This window comes from Vicia villosa, linkage group LG5 (assembly GCF_029867415.1).
Source record: "Vicia villosa cultivar HV-30 ecotype Madison, WI linkage group LG5, Vvil1.0, whole genome shotgun sequence".
NCBI classification, from domain to species: domain Eukaryota; kingdom Viridiplantae; phylum Streptophyta; class Magnoliopsida; order Fabales; family Fabaceae; genus Vicia; species Vicia villosa.
Genome location: NC_081184.1, coordinates 80,639,448 through 80,661,325, shown reverse-complemented (window position 1 = coordinate 80,661,325; position 21,878 = coordinate 80,639,448). Strand labels below are relative to the sequence as shown.

General features: G+C 34.8%; 1 protein-coding gene across 1 annotated transcript; it reads right to left on the bottom strand.

The window, feature by feature from the left end:
* Nucleotides 1-588: 588 nt before the first annotated feature.
* LOC131601780 (uncharacterized) lies at nt 589-3,540 on the bottom strand. The gene is made up of 3 exons (XM_058873674.1): nt 3,087-3,540; nt 1,842-1,865; nt 589-1,163 (listed from the first exon to the last, which is right to left on the bottom strand). Exons 1-3 carry the CDS (start codon nt 3,283-3,285, stop codon nt 817-819), a joined length of 570 nt encoding a protein of 189 aa, XP_058729657.1. The 5' UTR covers nt 3,286-3,540; the 3' UTR covers nt 589-816.
* Between the last annotated feature and the right edge of the window lie 18,338 nt (nt 3,541-21,878).

Sequence of the window (21,878 nt, the reverse complement as noted above, 5' to 3'; positions counted from 1 at the left end):
TGAACATCCCTGTTGGTGATGGGTTGTTGAATGTGAGGTTGAGAATTTTAATAAAAAATAATGTCATAAACATAAACATAGTGGATATTCATGGAAGTTTTGCTTCACTCTAAACATAAAAACTAATCTTTGGAAACAAACCTTAACCATTGGGTTTTACTTCACTCTAAACACTCATTTGCATCCAATAGCACTCTCATTGTGCATAGCAAATATCCATTTGAAATCATGGAGAACCATTGTGAGAAGTTGGCTCAAGCTCAATGAGAGAGAGTAAGGTGGAGTCTTGATTGTAATAGCTGTGCAAGGCTATTTATAGGGAGATGTGGATAATTCAGTAACTAATTCAGTTAAGTATGATTAAGTTGATTCAACATAATTAGTTACAAAAATAATATTCATTTTGAAATATATATACATTTTTTGTTAAAATGACCCTAATTGTGACATGGGTGATATATTCAGACACAATTTTAGTAATAAGCCATTAAAGTTACGAAGGTGTATGGTTCCAAAAACAGTGCTCAATGGATTCTCTATTGTACAAGATAAACAAAGAAAATAACCTCCAAAATCAAGCCAGAAGTATTAATAAATTTTCTCTGTAAAATATCATCATAATAAATAACAATTTCTAGCTTTCAGCAGTAGTACATCAGGAATCAATGCCCAAAAATGGGTTAGAAATGCAACATTTATATTTTACACTTAAGCTTTCTTCAATTCATAAGAGAACTACATGAATTACAATTACCAGTATTTAAAAACACTTTGAAAACTATTATGCAAGAAACACTCCATGAAGGTATCATGTTTCTAAGAAGTTTGTACTTTTCCCTGAGACTGAGCATTCGATTTGGCAACTCCTTCTTTCCATCCTTTCTGGCGAGCTCGAAGCTCCCACAATGCAGTTAGCTTCTTCTGAGCGACTAATGCCAACTCGGCTTTCTCCCTCGCCTGCTCGCACGTTTCCATACCAGAATTACACTTGTCTGCTTCTTTCTGATACTGAGATGCGATCTTCTTTGACTCAAGGAGAGCCATGTCAGCATGTCGCTGATTTTCTAAAGCATCGGTTTCGCGTAGCTTTAGTTCCTCTGATAGTAGCTCTGCAAAATTCTTTTCGGTGTCTCCGCTTACTTCTGGATCAGGCTTTGCACAATCTGAGTAGCAATTTCAATCAAGAAAAGAAAAAGAAAATTTGTCGGTGAAGGAAGTTGAGCCATAAATGCCACTAAAAAGATGGCTCACAACAACAACACTGTGCGCAAAATGAATTTTTTGTTCTTGAGCTTTCATATTTAGACCAAAAACTTCTTATTCAAATATCAAACTTCAGACAAAAAATTTCTTATTCAAATTTAGACCAAATTCTAAAATAGATATAATCAGGAAAATGTAAACTAAGCATGAATCTTGTAAGAAAACACCGAAGAGGTGTGAGATTTTGTGATCCTATTTACTAAAAGATGGTTCTGTCAAAGTAGAAATAGCGATTTATCATATTATTCAAAGTGACTCTCAACAATTGCACTTCAACTCCTATCATTAGAGCCGTGTTATGTTTTTGGATGCCCTCAATAGATTAGCTACGGTTTAACTGTGAAAAGATAAATAGGGGTCATATTTTTCCACTGTTTAACCATAACAATATTTTGTGAGGCCCTATTTAACTATGATTGAACCATGTCAAATTTTAAGTCCTCTGCGGTAGTCCGCCTTATACGCCCCCCCAAAGACGGCCGTGCCTACCATCATACTAATGTGTATCATTGGTATCAAGACCAACATGAGTTATTCAATGGATTTCAATTTAGTTCATCTAGGATGCAGAAACTAACCTCCAAATGAAATGTTGCTCAGCCCTGCAGAGAAAAAGTGAAAGAACTTGAAGTAAGTACATGCCCGATTTACCGTTAGATGATAAGAAAGGAGCAGTAAATTATGATAAAACCAAAAGAAATAATAGTGTTCTAAGGTAGCATTGCTTATGCCCGATTTACATTGAAGCTTTAACTTATGTCGTTGTTGATTAATTAATGGTTTCAATCTATTAGTGTTAACCAAAAGAAATAACAGTGTTCTAAGGTTGCATTGCTTTACTTTAATTTTGTTTGTTTATGTTGACGAAAGTAATAGGTTAGTGGTAGACAACTTTACGGATATGCTTCTTCAATAGGATTTTATGCGGTCAAGAGCTAGGCCGCAACATCAAGATTTTTTATATTGTCAAAAACGTGAAGCGACCGCAATTGAAGCGGCATCAACTAAATTTGACAACGATTCTCCACAATATCAAGAATCTCGATTGCACCAACAATTGTCAGTTTGTTACCACGACTGCAAAATCGTGAAGTAACCAGTAATTGAAGTCACATCAACCAAATTTGACTACGATTCTCCACAATATCAAGAATCCCAACACAACCACAATTGTTAGTTTGTCACCACGACCACAAAATCGTGAAGCAACCATAATTGAAGCCGCATCAACCAAATTTGACCACGATTCTCCATAATATCAAGAAACGCGATGCAACCACAATTGTTACGACTACTATTTAAAATTCCGCTCATCATTTTGGCCACGAATGTACTACAGGTTCCCACTTGCTTCAGTAAGATGTATAATTGGCAATTAGTTTGTTAATCAGGTCTTATCACTTCATATCAAATCAAAACCTATGATAAAAGCATACCCTAAATAGAGTTGGAACTTAGATCAAGTTTCAAGTTCGTAATTCATACTGGTCTATTAATTTCTTAGAAATTCTTAGAACAATTATAAAAACCCTAGCATAATAATAACATTAAAGAAGCAAAAATCTTATGCACAATTAACTGAAAAGTCAGATCAATAGTGCCTATTAATCAAATAATCACTCAAATTTAATTATTGAACTATTACCAGTTACTACAATCAAAAACAGAATCACATAGACTCTAGATCTCAAAAAGATTCAATTTTTTTTCTGAGCTGAACTACCCAATTGAGGAAAAATCAAATTTTGAGCTAGATCTAAAACTGGACAATAAAGGAAAGGTAATAAAATACAGAAAAAAGAAGAGGGGATAGTAAACAAAACCTTGAGGAATTGAAAAAGTGGGTTGTGAAGAACAATCACAGAGACAAGGGGCACAACTGGAAGAAGAAGAAGACTGTTTGACAGCAGCTAAACCTTCTTTGAAATGCCAATAGAGAGGAGGACATAGTATGTAACCTGCTATGCATAGAGCTACAATTACCAAACTCGCCCTCAAAATTGCAACCCCTGATTTGTTCATAGCGATGTATATACCTTGTTCTCTCTCTCTCTCTAATGGTGATTGTAGATATAAGACAAAAACTCAAATCTTGAGAGAGAAACAAGTGATGTGGTTGAATCGAAGGAAGTTTTAAGGTTGTGTGTTGGGTGAGTGTTTGTCGGCAATTGGAAGTTGAAAGAGTGAGAACAGGTTGGTGCTAGTGCTATGCTACTCCTTCTTCCTCTTTATAACCAGCGCGTAGGCACCGTCAACGTCTTTTTTTTTCTCTCTTAAAAGCTTAGAAGGTAAATAATTGTTGAGATTAATTACTATATACTTTTCGTGTAAGATTTTTTATACCATCCATTCATCATCACCATTCAAATGAATTAATTTAATAAAAATTAAAATAAAAACCAAATAATTTTAACAAATTAACAGTTGGAATTCACTCATAGTTGGAATTATTTATAATTCTTCTTTTTAGATTTTTTTCTTTTAGGGTTTTTTTTCACTATGACTTATTTTATTCTTATTTATTTATAAATTCTTCTTTTGGGAATTTTTCAGAGTGACTTATGGATTCGGTACAAATACAATGTTAGAGAAATAATATGATGTACTAATGGAGGTTGGCATAACCTAAAAGCAAGTTTGTTTGGTATCCATGGTTGAATATTTAGTTCACATCACATCACTATCATTTTAACTTGAAATTTCCAAAATTTCTAATAATAGGCTTGTATGTATAATTTATTATAAAGTTTTAATAAAATTAGTGAAACTCTCTGAATTTGCATTGAAGAGTGTCTCTCTTAATTTAATTTTAATTTAAAAAATAATATTATTTAATAAAAAAATTAGGTTTTTTTTTTTTTTCGGTTTGGTTAATGGTTGTTCAAAGATATATTTTTAATTTATATAATTCTTTTACTTGAAATAAAACACGATTAGATAAGAAAGAAGTCATTACATATCATGTGGTAAATTTGGTCAGGAAAAATTTCTAGCAACAACTTAGTCTATCCGCTTCCGAACTTTTATTGTTACTAATGAAAGATACATAAACATTTTAAAATATCAATATATTATTTATTATTTCTTTCCATTAATTTATTTTATTTATTATATTTTAAATTATATAACTACCCTATTATTTATTATTAAAAAAATTATTTTAATAAATAAATTTATTTTATCATTGAAATCAACACACTTAATTATTATCTTAAAAAGTATAAATTTTTTTAAAAAAAACACCTATTATGTGAGAGAAGAAATAATTGTTTTTAAACTAATATTTAATTCGCACTTTATCATTATTAGAATTAATTATGACGCGACAATGATACGTTAACTATTTTATATTTTTTATTATTTTTAAATCATATGTGGTATTCATTTGAATTAATATTTATTTTTAATATATAAAAAGAAACTACTACCAAAATTATCAATTATCAACGTTAATCTTTTTTACAATTCTCACAACTTGAACAATAAATTTGTATTAGAAATACTAAATCAACCTTTGGACCCCCTATTATTTTCCTTCCTTTCTTCATTTTCCAATTTAATTATTTCGACCTTACCATCTGTGTTTCCTCATCCCCGTCTTCTAGTCGTTGGCTCTTCAGTACTTGCTCCGCCATTCTTCACATCTTTTGCAAAAAAAAGTTCTTTGCTTTTTCACTGCTTTAGCATTCATTCAGTATTTTCTGTTAATAATATTATTTGTTTACATTGTTATTTGGTTCGTATGTTCATCCAAATATTATCACTGATGGGTTTTTAGTTTTCATTTTTATGTTATATTGAAAATCTGTTTGATGTATTCAGAATTAAGTTATTTTAAAAGTTCATCTTTTACAGTAAGTTTTGATGATTTCTTTGTGCACGTTGTTTGGTCTTTTGAGCACTGTATTTTACTAAATGGGTTATCCGTTTTGATAAAATGGATTTTATGTTTTCATAATAATCTTTTGATGTTACATAGTTTATGTTCCATAACTGTATTTTTGTTGCAGTGACAATGAGTCGAAAATTTGATTGCATAAAAGACATCAACAATTCAAAAGAAACATGACGTCTTGCGGTTTGAATCATTGATGCCTGGACCGTAATCAACAATAAAGGAATTGAGCATATGTAGATGCTTTTAATTGATGCAGCGGTATAAAATATCAATATTATTATGTCAATTATATTTTTGGAGTTAGAAAATTGTTCAACATATTACACTACTTCAAATATTTTTTCAGGGTGACAGGTTTCAGGTTTTGATCTGTCATCTGTCATGATCATACACCTAAATGGAAAAAAAATGATTAAGAAAAATATAAATTGCGTAATCAATAATGATACTGTTTATGAAAATGATTTGCAGTGGAAGCTCTATGATCATTTCAAAAATTTGTATTCTTTAGTGGTACGACTCTTAAAGCTATTATATTCAAAATATCCTCCAACAAGTATTTTTTTTATAAATATTTTGCTGAGATTCTTGGAGGCAAATGCGAACTTAATAGACCTAAAGGTGAGATAATTTTAAAATAGCTTTATTTTCCAATATAATTTTATTACAAAATTTAAAGAAAAAATATTTTTAAAATAAAATCATTTAATCTTTGAATATTTAAAAATCACGCACATCAACTACCTAACTAAGATTATAATATACCTATTAACACCCTAAACTGCCCTTTTGCTTTTTTAAAATTACACTAACAAATGCCCATTTTGGTAATTTGCTAAATCAATCTTCTTATGGACCAATCATATCTACCCATTATTCCAAGTGGCAACCCCATTCTCAATTTGGCATATCTTTATTCCCTTTTCTCTATTCAAACACAATTTTAATCCATTGTGTAATACTAATAATGAAAAATCTTCTTTACACGGTAAACAAAACAAGGTCACTTTTGTTTCAATATTTCCCTCTCTTTTGCCCTTTTACATTCATTCTTCAACAAGCATTCTCTCTCCATTCCAACTTCCAAGTGTCGAACCCGTTCTTCACCATCACATCTCCATTCTCTCTCCATTCCACAGGTAATACAACCCCATTTCTCCCTTTTCTCTTCTTCTTCTTCTTCATTTTCCACTGCTGAACGTGTGTTCGTCTCCATTGAAAGAAAAACAAACTCCACATAGATCTTAAGGAAGTTTTCTATCACTGAATGCTTCATGTTCATGTTTTTGTTTTTATAGTTTTCTTCATCTTTTTGGTGTGAATATGTTGCTTACTCGAGTTAGAGAAAGGATAAAGTCACAATCCCCTGATTCATGCACGACCATTACTCCTTGTGATTCTATCATTACTATTATAATAACACTTTAATAGTCTTTAATAGAATTATTCTATTTTGAATCAATGTAATTATTGTCTGCATAATTGTAGGATCAAGTTGATTCATTCTTATGTATATTTAAAGGCTGTATGTGAATGAATACGATATACAATTCTTGATCATTTCTAACTTGGTATCAGAGCCTCGTTTAAGATCCGGTGGGCCACCTTCTATGGTTTCCGCTATCGGGCCACCCGCCATTTATTTCCACGCTCCAGTTGTCTAGTCCTGGGCGTGAGGGGGTGTGTTAAGAGTCCCACATCGGACAATATATGGCCTGAACATGTCCTTATAAGTGGGGGGCAATCTTCACCCTACAAGCCGGTTTTGTAGGGTTGAGTTAGGCCCAACCACACTTCTTAACATGGTATCAGAGCACTTAAGCTTGAAGGCTCTCGATCCAATTCAACCATGTCATCCGTTGCAGATACAAAACACAAAAATGACCTTCCTTCAACTGTTTCTGTCAAGCTGGACAGAGATAATTATCCCTTATGGAAGTCATTGGTTCTGCCAATCATCAGAGGTTGCAGGCTCGATTGCTACATGTTGGGAACCAAAGAATGCCCTGAAAAATTCATCACCAACACAGACAAAGGCAGCAAGCAGACAAATCCAGAATTTGAAGAATGGCAAGCACAAGATCAGAAACTGTTAGGATGGCTGCTAAACTCCATGACAGTAGACATTGCCACACAACTGCTTCATAGTGAAAAATCCAAGCAATTATGGGATGAAGCACAAAGCCTTGCTGGTGCACACACGAAGTCTCGCATCATGTACCTCAAATCTGAATTTCACGGCACTCGGAAAGGAGAGCTTAAGATGGAAGAATATCTTGTAAAAATGAAGAGTCTTGCTGACAAACTGAAGCTTGCAGGTGCACCTATGTCAAACTCTGATTTGATCATTCAAACACTCAATGGCTTGGACTCTGACTACAACCCAGTAGTTGTCAAACTATCTGATCAGATCAACCTCAGCTGGGTTGATCTACAGGCACAACTCTTAACGTTTGAAAGCAGGTTGGAGCAGTTGAACAACCTTACCACTCTCACATTGGATGCATCTGTTAACTTTGCAAACAAGACTGACTTTAGAGGCAACAAGTTCCTCACACGTGGAAATTGGAGAGGATCAAAGTTCAGAGGCATGAGAGGTGGCAGAGGAAGAGGAAGAACATCCAAACCAATCTGCCAGGTATGCACCAAAGTTGGTCACACTGGTGTACAATGTTACTATCGTTTTGACAAGTCCTACTCAGGCACTAACCAATCAGCAGAAGGAACAAATAGTAGTGCATTCATAGCTTCACCCTACAATGGACAAGATTATGAATGGTACTTTGACAGTGGTGCCAGTAATCATGTGACTCACCAAACTGACAAGCTTCAAGATCTCACTGAGCACAAAGGTAAGAATTCCCTACTGGTTGGTAATGGTGACAAGTTAAGAATTGTTGCTTCAGGTTCAACCAAACTTGAAAACCTAAACCTGCATGATGTCTTATATGTACCTAAAATTACTAAAAATTTAGTGAGTGTGTCTAAGTTAACTGCTGACAACAACACTATTGTTGAATTTGATGCTGACTGTTGCTTTGTGAAGGACAAACAGACAGGGAAGGCTCTTCTAAGAGGGAGACTTAAAGAAGGTCTATATCAGGTGTCAAATGCCAGCCCCCAATCAAATAAAGACTCATGTACCTACATGTCTGTCAAAGAGAGTTGGCACAGGAAGCTTGGGCACCCTAACAATAAAGTCCTAGATAGAGTGTTGAAACATTGTAATGTGAAGACCTCATCCAGTGACCAATTTAAATTTTGTGAGGCTTGTCAATTCGGGAAGCTACACATGCTACCCTTTAAGTCATCTTTTTCTCATGCTCAGGAACCCCTAGAGTTAATTCACACTGATGTATGGGGTCCTGCACCAATAATATCAAATTCAGATTTTAAATATTATGTCCATTTTATTGATGACTTTAGTAGATTCACATGGATTTATCCATTGAAACAAAAGTCTGAGACCATACATGCATTTATCCAATTCAAAAACATGGTAGAAAATCAATTTGACAAAAGAATAAAAGTTGTTCAATGTGATGGTGGTGGTGAATTTAAACATGTCCAAAGAGTCTCATTAGAAGCAGGCATTCAATTTAGAATGTCATGCCCCTATACCTCTCAGCAAAACGGTAGAGCTGAGAGAAAGCACAGACATATTGCTGAACTAGGTTTAACCATGTTGGCTCAAGCCAAAATGCCTTTAAATTATTGGTGGGAAGCTTTCGCCACAGCTGCTTATCTAATAAATAGGTTGCCCTCATCCATTAACCAAAATGCTTGTCCTTATGTTCTGATCAACAAAAAGGAACCCGACTACAACGTCGTCAAACCGTTTGGATGCGCATGTTATCCTTGCCTAAAACCTTACAACAAACATAAACTTCAATTCTACACAACCAGGTGTGTATTCTTGGGATATAGCAACTCACACAAAGGATACAAGTGCATCAATTCACATGGAAGAATCTTTGTCTCAAGACATGTAGTGTTCAATGAGGAACACTTTCCCTTTCATGATGGATTTCTTAACACAAGTAATCCATTAAAAACACTAACTCAAGATATATCTACTTTATTTCCTCTTGATTCTGCAGGTGACACAAATAGCAACATGGAAAATCCAGCAAATGACACAACCACTCATGAAGAGCAAGCCTCGAATACCTCAAGCACCAGCCACCCAAGCATAGATCAGCAAGATTCAAGTGATGCAATCATTGACATAGGTGAAAACACTATAATCCGAGAAGAGGAAGAAAATAGTGATGCAACTGACACAATGAAAAAAAGTAGACAAACCGAAGCTGAAACTAGAATAGGCAGTCTGAATGACAACACCAACACACATTGGATGCGCACCAGAAGCAAAGATGGGATTCACAAGCCAAAACAACCATATATAGGGCTGACAGAAGCACAAACAGAAGACAAAGAACCAGAAAATGTCAAAGAAGCTCTCAGCAGACCCCAATGGAAAGAAGCAATGGACACAGAACTTAATGCTCTAATGTCCAATCAAACATGGACATTAGTGCCATATGAAGGTCAAGAGAACATCATTGATTCAAAATGGGTGTTCAAAACAAAGTATAAAGCAAATGGCTCAATAGAAAGGAGGAAAGCAAGACTGGTTGCCAAGGGATTCCAACAAACAGCCGGCCTTGACTATGAAGAAACATTTAGCCCTGTTGTCAAATCCAGCACAGTGAGGATAATTCTTTCTATTGCCATACACTTCAATTGGGAGGTACGACAACTAGATATCAACAATGCATTTCTTAATGGCTACCTCAAGGAAACTGTTTTTATGCATCAACCGGAAGGGTACGTAGACTCGACCAAGCCTGATCACATATGCAGATTATCCAAAGCAATCTATGGCCTGAAGCAGGCTCCTAGGGCCTGGTTTGACAGCTTGAAAAATGCTCTAGTGAACTGGGGTTTTCAAAACACCAAAAGTGACTCATCTCTCTTCATGCATAAAGACACAAATCACATCACATTCCTCCTAATCTATGTAGATGACATAATCGTGACAGGAAACAACACCGTGTTTTTAGAGTCTTTCATCAAAAAATTAAACATTGTGTTCTCACTAAAGGACCTTGGTCATCTACACTACTTTCTAGGTATTGAAGTTCAAAGAGATGCAAATGGAATGTATCTAAGACAATCAAAATACATAGGTGATATACTCAAGAAATTCAAAATGGAGAAAGCATCAACTTGTCCAACACCTATGATAACGGGAAGACAATTCACCAATGGAGGAGAACCAATGGCAGAACCAACCATGTATAGACAAGCCATAGGTGCACTACAATACTTAACAAACACAAGGCCTGACATTGCTTTTGCAGTCAACAAACTAAGCCAATACATGAGCACTCCTAGCACTGATCATTGGCAAGGAGTAAAGAGGATACTGAGGTATCTCCAAGGAACAATCAACTTCTGCTTGCACATCAAACCATCCACTGATTTAGATATAGCAGGTTTCTCAGATGCCGACTGGGCCACAAGCGTTGATGACAGGAAATCCATGGCTGGGCAATGTGTATTCCTAGGAGAATCACTGATCTCTTGGTCTTCAAGAAAACAAAAGGTTGTGTCTCGATCCAGCACGGAGTCTGAATATCGAGCTCTAGCTGACCTTGCAGCCGAGGTAGCTTGGGTTAGGTCCCTTCTAAATGAGCTAAAATTATCATTACCTAGAAAGCCAATCCTATGGTGTGATAACTTGAGTGCCAAGGCACTAGCTTCTAATCCAGTTATGCATGCGAGATCAAAACACATTGAAATTGACGTTCATTACATACGTGATCAAGTTTTACAAAATGAAATCACTGTGGCATATGTACCCTCAACTGATCAGATAGCAGATTGTTTAACCAAGCCACTCACTCACACAAGGTTCAACATGTTAAGAGACAAACTTGGGGTGACTCTTGCACCATCAGTTTGAGGGGGGGAGTTAGAGAAAGGATAAAGTCACAATCCCCTGATTCATGCACGACCATTACTCCATGTGATTCTATCATTACTATTATAATAACACTTTAATAGTCTTTAATAGAATTATTCTATTTTGAATCAATGTAATTATTGTCTGCATAATTGTAGGATCAAGTTGATTCATTCTTATGTATATTTAAAGGCTGTATGTGAATGAATACGATATACAATTCTTGATCATTTCTAACTACTCGATTTTGCTAAATGTTCAAGTTTGCGGTGGTTCCGGTTTCTTCATATAAGGAGGTTTTGTTATTATCTTGCATATATCTCATATCTCTTTTTGATTGGATCTATTTTCACATTCTAATGTTGTTGAAAGAACCGCTGAATAGAAGAAACATGACAGGTAACAATTTTCCAATGAGTGTGTTTTCTAATTTTGTTTATCTTTTAAAATCTTGTAGGAATAAACAAATTCAAATAACCAACTTTATAAAAAGGAATAAGTTTGAAAAGAAACATAAATGGTTGTTGTTTTTGTTAAATTTTTCGTGAGGCTTTTTAATCCTGAGGAATAAATTTTTAGGAAGCCTAACTGCTTTAGAAGCTTAGCTTTTTGCTAAACCTACAAAATGACAGGAAATGCTCCCAGTTTACATGTGGGGTTTTTAACTTGCAATAATCATATTCCAGATTCTTGTATGGTCCTGCTCATGGGATCGTAACATTACACATTACATATATGTTGAACTACAGGTCCTTATTTTTGGTTGTTGTATTTATTGGATCTAAGAACTTTAAGTGCTAATTGTCATATAATTTTTCCTCAAAATAGATCTGTTCTGGTGTTTGACATGAGATAAACTTCAGCAGGAGTCAGGACCCTTAAAATATTTAGATAGGTTAACTAGCAACTCTGATCATAGTTTGCAGTGTCTTGCACAAATATTATTTTAATATGACACTTATACTATTTATTTATTAAATATTATTTTATAAAAAAAAATTTACTTATTTTTTGAATTTTTACATCTAAAAAATTTATAGCAAAAATTTAAATTTATATAGGATTTTTATAAGAGTTTGTTTTAACCATTTTCTGTTTAATGTTTTTTTAAGAAAAATGTATTTTTTTTTAGTGAATATATGTAATGTTATAAAAATAATATTAAAAAAAGGTGTAACAAATGGATCTTCAATATTTTGATAAATATATAATACAGGAAATTATTATTATTTAAACACTACTAGCGACTTGATTGTGAATCAATATTTTTCATTTCCTTAGAAGCCAATAGTACATGGCTTGTTGTGAATCACCCTCATGATTATGCCTTGGCCTCTGTGGATGAAATTCACATTAGGGTTGTGAACTTGTGATATATCAAAAAACATCCACGAATACCTAAACAAGTTCCAAGACTCAGATGAAAGAAACAATGTTGACACCAACAACCAAAATGGAGTGAATTTGATGACAATGGGCACATATTGAGCAAGCACATATTAATGACAAGGCTAAGTGAGAATATAAGCAACCTTACAATTCTTTCTTTTGATTTCTAGAAAGTTGTCTTTGTTTGATGGATATTAGAAACTTCACTGGTAGAGGTTGTTTGTAAGTCTTTAAATATTTTACTTGCGTGTTATAAATCTTGCAACTCATTGTTTTTGTTGAACCATATGTTCTAGTGTTGAACACGAGATTCCAGTAATCTTACATGGACAAGTCATTTTGAATTTGAATTCTGAAGTGTAAGTCGCATCCCTTGTGAACATCTTTCTATTCAACATGCAAAAGATTTAATTAATAAGTTTCCATCTCTTCTTTTACACAATAAATCTCATTTTACTACTATGCTCTTCAGCTTAAATATTTTGGCTATCTAGTATTTTCATCCACTTTGCCTGATGTTTGTAATAGATTTCAATCTCGTGCAAGAAAAATTGTGTTTTTAGGCTATAGAAATGGTACTAAGTAATTTCCGTACCAAGTAATTCTCTGTGTATATAAATTAACATTTAGTTTCTATCTTAACATTACACCTGTGACAATTGATATAGATTATGTTACACCTCATGTTTCCCCTACAGGTAATCCAATTTCTCCTGATCTTGTTACTACTCATGTACCTACTTCAGTATAATCACATGATAATAATGCTCAAATCCTAAGAAAATCAGCTAGAACCATTACTAGACATTCTTACCTTAACGACTATCATTGTGATCTTTGCATATAAATTAACCTACCACCAATTTTGTTTTTTGGTGCCTACTTGGTTACCCAACAAGAATTAAAGGGTAACTTTACCCACTTGAGATGTCATAAATGGATTGGTTATAATAATGCCACTCATCAATTTATGCAAAAATTTATAAATTTTAATTATTGCAATGCAGTTTTTATAACTACAAATTCATCCCTAAACCTAAATTGATGCATTAATTAGGCACAAATTCATATGAATAGCTTTAGTAAGTGCACTTAAATATTTTGTTTTATTTTTCTTGGAACTTTTCATTTTCACGAATTTCCATTTCCATTCAAAATTATTCAAGACAATGGTGGTGAAAAAAAATTTTATTCTGTTTTATATAGTTTTTATTTTTATACAATAGTGGTGCAAATTTAGACAGCTTTTTATTTTTATACAATAGTGGTGTAAAAATTTTTTAGCGATGATAATTTATATAGTTTTTATACTTATCAAAGATGATTTTTCATATATTAGTGATGTAAATTTTTTCCCATGCATTTAATTGAATAAAATTAAATAGATATTATAAAATATTTTAAAAATAAATTAGAACTTGAAAGTATTATATAATAATTTGATTGATTGAAATCCAATTGTTGATCCGTAGCTTCTCGTTGATTGTTCTGATACCAGAGCAATTAGGGAGTTAGTGATCTTTTATCTTTTTATAGTGTATTTCTTTATTAATAAAATTCTAAAGTTTATTTTAGCAAAATATATGGGACATCTAATTTTTAGTTTTTCAAGCGGCTTTCTCTGAAAAATGCAAGAGACAAATACCAAACTTTAGAATTTTTTCTAGGCAAGTAGCAAACTTTTTTTTTATCACCATGCTTTATTTTAAGTAGTTTTGACCCGTAGAATCCAACTAAATTAAAACATATCATAAATATTGAGTTGTATTATTGTAATAAAGTAAAACTCATTTTAATATACAAAAATTTCTTGTTTGCCCGTGCATGGCATGAAATAAAATTATTTCCTCTTATTACAAAAGAATTCAATAGAAAATAATTAGCAAAAATAAAATAAAATGAAAATTGATGCTAAAGACATATCTCAAAATATAACAATAATTTAATGAAAAAATATTTTTGACACCAAACAAATAAAATATATTAAAAAAATCATTAATAGAATAAAATAAAAAGAGTTTTTCTTACAAATTTGTCATATTTCCTTCAATTAATTACTTAAATTCTTAATTAAAACTTAAATGAAAAAAAAAAGGAAGATTGAATCAAAACTCTCCGGGTTTGAGCAAATAAACATGCCACGTCTCTCTCATGTCTTTCTTTTTCCTCTTGCTCTATTCTCCTCTATTTCTCCATGCTTCATTATTGTTTTTTTAGAGAAAATCAAAACAACACATAGAAAATACCTCTCAATCTCTTTCGGTTTCACTAACAGGTTCAAACATCAAACACAATATCAAATTTGGAATTGTTTGTTTCTTAGTTAATTTTACATGATGTGGACAATCCAATATCAAATATTATAGTCGGTGTTCTTCCAGTGAAGGAAATAGTTTGTTGAGAATGACCATTTCTAGTGGAAGTTTTGTGAGTTGTGATCTAGGAAGGTGATTGTGGACCTCTGAAAGTCTGATTGATGAAATTTTTGCATTTTCTTTTATTAGTCCTTTTGTACGATATAGACGACCGGCTATTGAAAATTATAGTTTGTGTTCATCTAGTGAAGGAAAAAGTCAGTTAAGAATGGCCATTTCTAATAGAAACCATATGATTTGAGATTTTGAAAGGTGGTGGTGGACCTCTGGGAGTCTGATTGATGATTTTTTTAAATTTGTTTGTTTCTTTGTCCAATTTACACAGTTTGGTTTGATATTGGAAATTCTAGCCGATGTTCTTCTATTGAAGGAAAGAGTCAATCGAGAAGGTCATTTCTAGTGGTAGACTTTTGAATTATGATTTGATAAGGAGATGATGGACCTCCGGAAGTCCGATCTAAGAATTTTTTTTTAATTTGTTTGTTTGTCAGTCCATTTTACACGACGTGAACAGACCGATATTGAATATTCCAATTGGTGTTCTTCTAGTGAAGTAAGTCATTTGAGAATGACCATTTCTAATGAAAATTCTGTGAATAATGATTTGGGAAGGTGATGGTGGACCTTCGGGGATGCGATTTATGAAACTTTTGGATTTGTTTGTTTCTTAGTCCATTTTACAATATATGGAAGGTACAATATTGAAAATTCTAGTCGGTGTTCTTTGACGAAAAAAATAATTAGCTAAGAAATATTCTTTCTAGTGGAAGATCTGTGAATTGTAATGTGAAAAAGTGGCAGTGGACTTCCGAAAATACATTTAAACCATATTTTATTAATTTAGAATAATTAATTAATATTAATTTATTTTAAATAAAATAAGGCATATAAAATATTTTTACACATATATTTAATCAAATCACTCATAATAAGTGTTTTAAAAACCTGACCGGACATTAAACCGGTGAGGGTACTGGGTCACTGGTTTATTGGTCGAATCATTGGGTCACTGGTCGAACCGCATGACTAAACCGGATTAAATCGGATAACTCAGTTCAATAGACCAGTCGTTATAACAAAATTATATAGCTATAAAACTTGTCAAACCGGATGATTTAGTTTTTATAAATATAACTAGCACTTAAATTTTTTAAAAATATCATATCATAAATAATCAAAATGGCGTCGTTTTAATTTTTTAAATAATTTTTTTGTCAAAATGCAATTAAACCGGTACGATTTTTAAAACACTGCTCATAATACATACAAATTTTTAGAAATAGTTTAAAAATAAATTTATAAAAATGTTAATATGATATATTTGATAAATTAATACTACCATACATTAGTTAAAATGTTAAATCGGTGTAAAAAATAATACTACCGTACATTTATAAATTAATAGTATTTTATAAATTATTTAAATTCAAATAAAAATAAATGAAGTAGTTTTTATTGAATAATATTTTAAAATAAAATATGTTAACAATTTATTTTGGGACGTGTTAATATAAACAAATAAATGAATTGAAGAATAAGCACTTCACATATTAGTTAAAAAAATCAATGATTAGAATAAATGAATGGAATAGGAAGCAACAGCAGCATCGAAAAGTAAAATTGTAGCTACCTAGAAGTAGACGTAAAGATATCATTAATAATTTTGGGGTAAATTTATAATTATTTAAAAGTTAATTTATTAATAATAATTCAAACATAATTAACACATAAGTGTTTTAATGATTGACAACTCAGATGGGTAAAATTACCCTACTTTTCTAAAAGGGTAAATAAGAATTCACCTTGTTTTTTATATTCCATTACCTTTATCCTCAATTTTAACATATGACAATTCTAGCTAGACCTTTCTATCAACTTTTTTTTCTAACTACATACTTTATTACCAAACATAAGTTAACTAAACAAGCTTGCAACCATGATTGTTGGATCATTTTCATGTATACAGAATTAAAAGCCCTTGAGTTCACTCCAACTTGGTCCATTGTTGACATACCTTAAGGCACATATGATGGCAACCAAATTTAAATTCTGAGGGAGTCATTCAAATAGAGTAAGCAATAAAATAAAATTGAACATTTTGATGTTCAAAGAATAAAGAATATCACATGATCAATATCATGTTCATAACCTAACAGCTCAAGCAATCTAATGGAAGTAAATTTGCATATAGCAAGCAATGGCCTATGCTGATTTCTTCATAACAGCAAGTCCTTTCTACAACATCAAAGACCAAAAACTGCAAAAAACAAGTTGTGATAGTGAGAGATCATAACCAAACTACATAATGCAATCAACCTAACAATTCATCAAAGAAGGTTCTGATACTACTACTAGAATATAACAACATATTTTGTATTGTAACTTCTAGACTTGACTTGCCTCTAAATAGAGTTGTTGGGAGACGGTTTCCGCGAAGGAGAAGGACTCGGAGGTTTCGAATCTTCATAATCCTGACATATCAAGCAATATGGTCATCCATTTTATACAGGTAGTAAAAAAAATCACAGGTCAGAAAAAGAAAACATACAAGCCTCATATCAAAGACGCTCTGGCGCTTTGTTTTTTCAAATGTGTTTTGTCTCAGAAAGTATTTTTGCGCATGACTGGCGACTTGACTACTAGTCTTCGTCTTCACATAGTCGGTCGATATTTCCTTCCATTTACGTTTCCCTACCGATTGCAAACCTTCCAAAAAGGCCTTGTGTTCCTTCTTTGTCCAATGTTTCACTACAATGCAAGAATAACGAGAGATATGAGTTTAAACAAATTAATGAAACCTCAAACACTACATATAGTTCACCATCAATAACAGCTTCTTGAATTCACCACTTAAATACAGCATAGTGCAAGATAACTGTCAAGATAATCTTGAAATAAAATCATGCATATACCTTTTTTTCTGTTTTCACTGGAACATTGACCAGAATTGAGATTTTCATTCATCTCATCATCACTTTCCTCCTCCTGCTTGTCAAGAGAACAAAGCTGCATCTCTTTCTGATTCTCATTCTCAGATTTTAAACTATTGTTCATGGTGATGGTGGTGTCACCAACATTGGAGCGTTTTGCTGCAATGTTGACCCCAAACAACATCACACACCTTTCAGTTTCTCCATTCTGAATCTTGCTTGTTAAGTCTTCCATGATGATCTTTCTCTTCTTTCTATCTTCTTCTTGATTGCAGTGCAGTACCTTCTTTTGCGTTTTTGACTGTTTTACTATATCCAATTTTACTATTTATAATATATCAAACAGTTTGCGTTTTTGAATTTATTTTACGATAACCAATGCTATGAAAATAAATTAAACGATAATACAAACGATATCCTTTTTTACTTTGTTAAACGATATCCAATTTTACTTATTTTTCATTGAAAATTAAACTTACCTTTCATTTATTATAAAAAATTGAATTTTAAAAGAATTTAAACAATAATATATATAATAAATATTATTGTCTCTATCATTTTATTTCTTCTCTTCTATTTAAATAATTTATTTATTTGACTTAGTGTCTCTAGCTTTTCTAACTAGTCTAATTAAGTTAAGAAAATTTCTTTACCCACCTCCCTATGGGGGGTCACCCCCAGCGAAATTCCCAAACTACCCCTGCTTCGGAAATGAACTTCCGAAGCGCTTTTTTTTTAAAAAAATTTCCTTGATTCGGAAGTTCATCTCCAAAAACACCTCATGGGGGGTGCGTTCGGAGATGAACATCCGAAAACACCTCATGGGGGGTGAATTCGGAAGTTCATTTCCGAATTATGCAGAAACTGTGTTTTTTTTTTTATGTTTTTTCTTAAACGCAACCGCATTTTAATTAAACGTTACCGGCAAATAAAATAAACCATAGATAGACTGAAAACACTAATATGATAAATAAACAAAAAAAAATACTAATATGAAAATATTATATACAAACCGAAATAAATAAAAATAGTGTGCTAAATATACAATCCAAAATCAAAAAATGAATAAACCCCACCCACCACTACTGGGTGTGCCTAACCCGCTCACCCTGGGCCCTCCTCTGCCGCCTGTACCCCGCCGCACGGCCCGCATCAGCGACGATGATCTCCATCACGGCGACTGCCTCTGGTCCGCCCTGATGAATGACACCTCGATCCAACGCGTCCCGCCCAAGCATCTCTATCCGCTGGCAGATCGGAAGGAGATCAATGGCGTGGTCATCCCCCGCCTGCCGGTTCTCCAGGATCTCCTCGTGTGCTGGCCTAGGAGCGCCGGGAACGTCGGGTCTCAAGAGAGGATGGGACACCCGGTAGAACCATGTGACGTACCCCTCCACACTGTGCCAGTCCTGGATGACCCGCATGCGACGGTACTCCTCCGGTACCACATGATGCTGCCACTCCTCCCATATGGCAGTGAGCTGCACTCTGGTCACTGTGTCAGGAGCAGCCTCGAAGGGTGACCTGGGTATGATCTGCACGAACCCAAACTGCCGCGTGCACCGCTCCGGGAGATACCGGACCATGATGCCGGTCCCGCATGCCAACCAGCCTGAATATAGAGCAACCCCGTCCAAGGGGACAACCTGAGCATAGTCGGCGAACGGCCTCCAGGTGACGTCGTCGTGCATCGTGTGGTCCAGGTACAGGCGGTATGGTCCCACCGCATCGTTCCCCCTCTGGAGGGCGTATCTGGAGGCCCTGGGCATGGCGTCAACGTACGCAGAATCGATGTGGAAGCCGTGGATGCGGGAGAAGTAGGAGATGATCCAGCTCTGAAACACAAATACGATAATGTATTAAAAATAAATACGAAACATAAATAAATAAATAAATACGAGAATGTGTTAAAATCAAACGTACCGTAAGCAGAGTGCAGGATCCGACCAGCTGCCTCGTCCTCCAGTTGGAGGCCTCATTCAGCTTCTGGTAGAGATATGCCAGAGTAGCTGCCCCCCAGTTCCACTGGTGAACGGTATCCAGGTCCATGAAATAGCGGAGGTAGGTCACATCGACGTACCTGGCGCTCTTGTCCACAAAGCATGCAGCGCCCACCACATGCATGTACCAGCACCAGAGAGCGCAGCCGCGGTGATACTGTGTGAACAGCTCGTTATCCTCCTGCTCGGCCTCGGCCGCCGCGTCCAGGTGGAACTCAAAATAGATCTTCAGTGTAGTGAACCGGACATGAGGCCCACAAGTCGTGGCGCACTCAAAGTGAGCAACCTCCTCCTCCATGCCCAGATAGAGCGTCATCCACTCAATGGCCTCGACCCTCTGGATCCGGGAGTGGTGCAACAGCGGCCCCCTAATTGGCAGGTGGAGAAGACACTGCACGTCGTGCAAGGTGATCGTCATCTCCCTAACCGGCAGGTGGAAAGATGACGTCTCCTTGTGCCAGCGTTCCACAAATGCCCCCTGCATGCCGGTGCTGATGGTGGTGTACCCGGTCATGCAGAGCCCGCTAAGCCCTGAACCTCGCACGTGGTCGTTAAACCACTGAGCTGTTGGTTTAAACAGACTGAAAATCTTCATGGAGTGGTTCACCATTTTCAATGGCTCTCTCTCCTGTTACAAAAAAAAACAAATAAGCGAGAAATAAACGGTAAAATTATAAAAAATGGTGACAAATAAACGGCTAAGTTAAAAAAATACCTCTCCCTCCCAAATCCGCCGAGCGACGTGATCCTGGTAGTGAATCAGCAGGGAAGTGTCAAAAGGCCCTCCCGGATAGCTATCCACCTCCTGCTCCTCCTCCTCCCCGACTGGAGGGTCAACATCCGGTATGACCTCCTCCTCCTCCTCCTCATCATCATCCTCCTCCTCTCGCTGGCGGGAAGAAGATACCCGAGCCAGCCTACTCCTATAGCCTGAAGGAGATGAACTCTCCACCAAGTCCTGTGGAACGCGCACACGGTGTCCCCGGCCCCGCCCGCGTGTCGACGCCAGCTGCGCCGCCGCCCGCTCGCGTCTAGCTGACGCAGTCTGGGACTCCCTGCCCTGTCTGATGCGTGCTGGCTGGTTGCCTGTCATGTTCTTGTAAACAATCGAAATCGAAATCGATTAATATGCGAGACAAATGAAAAAACAAAAAAAAATTGCACTTCTGATACAGTTCGGAAGTTCATTTCCGAAACTGGGATGGAGGTGTTTTCGGAAATGAACTTCCGAAACACCCCTGCGTAGAGCTTTTCTGCAACCTTCAATGGCAGACCCCAAAATCAAAATTCAAACCTATGTATACACATTCTAAACATCCTAAATATCAGTATAAACCTAACCTAATACATTTTTTTGCTATTTGTAAACACCCTAATATACATTTTAATCATAGATCTTAAAATCAAAATGCTTACCTATTGAATAGATTGGAGGACTTTAGAATGTAATAGAGCAAGTAGATGGAGCCTTTGAGGTAGCTTGGAACTGGTTTGCACAAAAATCTCTTTGGGGTTGAGTTTGAAGAAGATTAGGGTAAATGATTTGGGGGAGGGGGCTGTTTTGCTTAATCTGCAAAACGCGCAGTATTTCGGAAATGAACTTCCGAAATGCTGTTTTCGGAAATGAACTTCCGAAATAAGTCAAATTTTTTAAAAAAAAAGGCGCTTTCGGAGATGCATCTCCGAAAACACCTTTTTCTTGCATTTCGGAAGTTCATTTCCGAAGTCAGGGGTAGTTTGGATTTTTCACCAGAGGGTTGGGAGGTTGGCAAAGAAATTTTCTTAAGTTAATCATATTAGTTATTTTCATTAACTAGGTTAGAGTTTTTTAATCATAATAAATTTTGGGTTTAATTTTATCAAAATCTACGTAAACCAATTTTTTTTTTCTTATAATTAAAAATACCAAAAATATATTTTAGTTAAATGTCATATTTTCTTTTAGATTTAATATTAATTTTTAGACTTCTTTTTGTTACCTTTTGATTAATATTTGTGAGTAAATTTTATCATTTCTCATCATTATTCCAAGTTATTTTGCTAACATTTTCT

What these genes read in the sequence shown, in the direction of transcription:
- LOC131601780 (XM_058873674.1), bottom strand. Translation starts at nt 3,285, where the DNA reads ATGAACAAATCAGGGGTTGCAATTTTGAGGGCGAGTTTGGTAATTGTA. An exon ending in CACTTTTTCAATTCCTCAAG is followed by an intron (nt 1,866 to 3,086) that starts GTTTTGTTTACT and finishes TTTTCTCTGCAG; the next exon opens with GGCTGAGCAACATTTCATTT. An exon ending in GAGCAACATTTCATTTGGAG is followed by an intron (nt 1,164 to 1,841) that starts GTTAGTTTCTGC and finishes ATTGCTACTCAG; the next exon opens with ATTGTGCAAAGCCTGATCCA.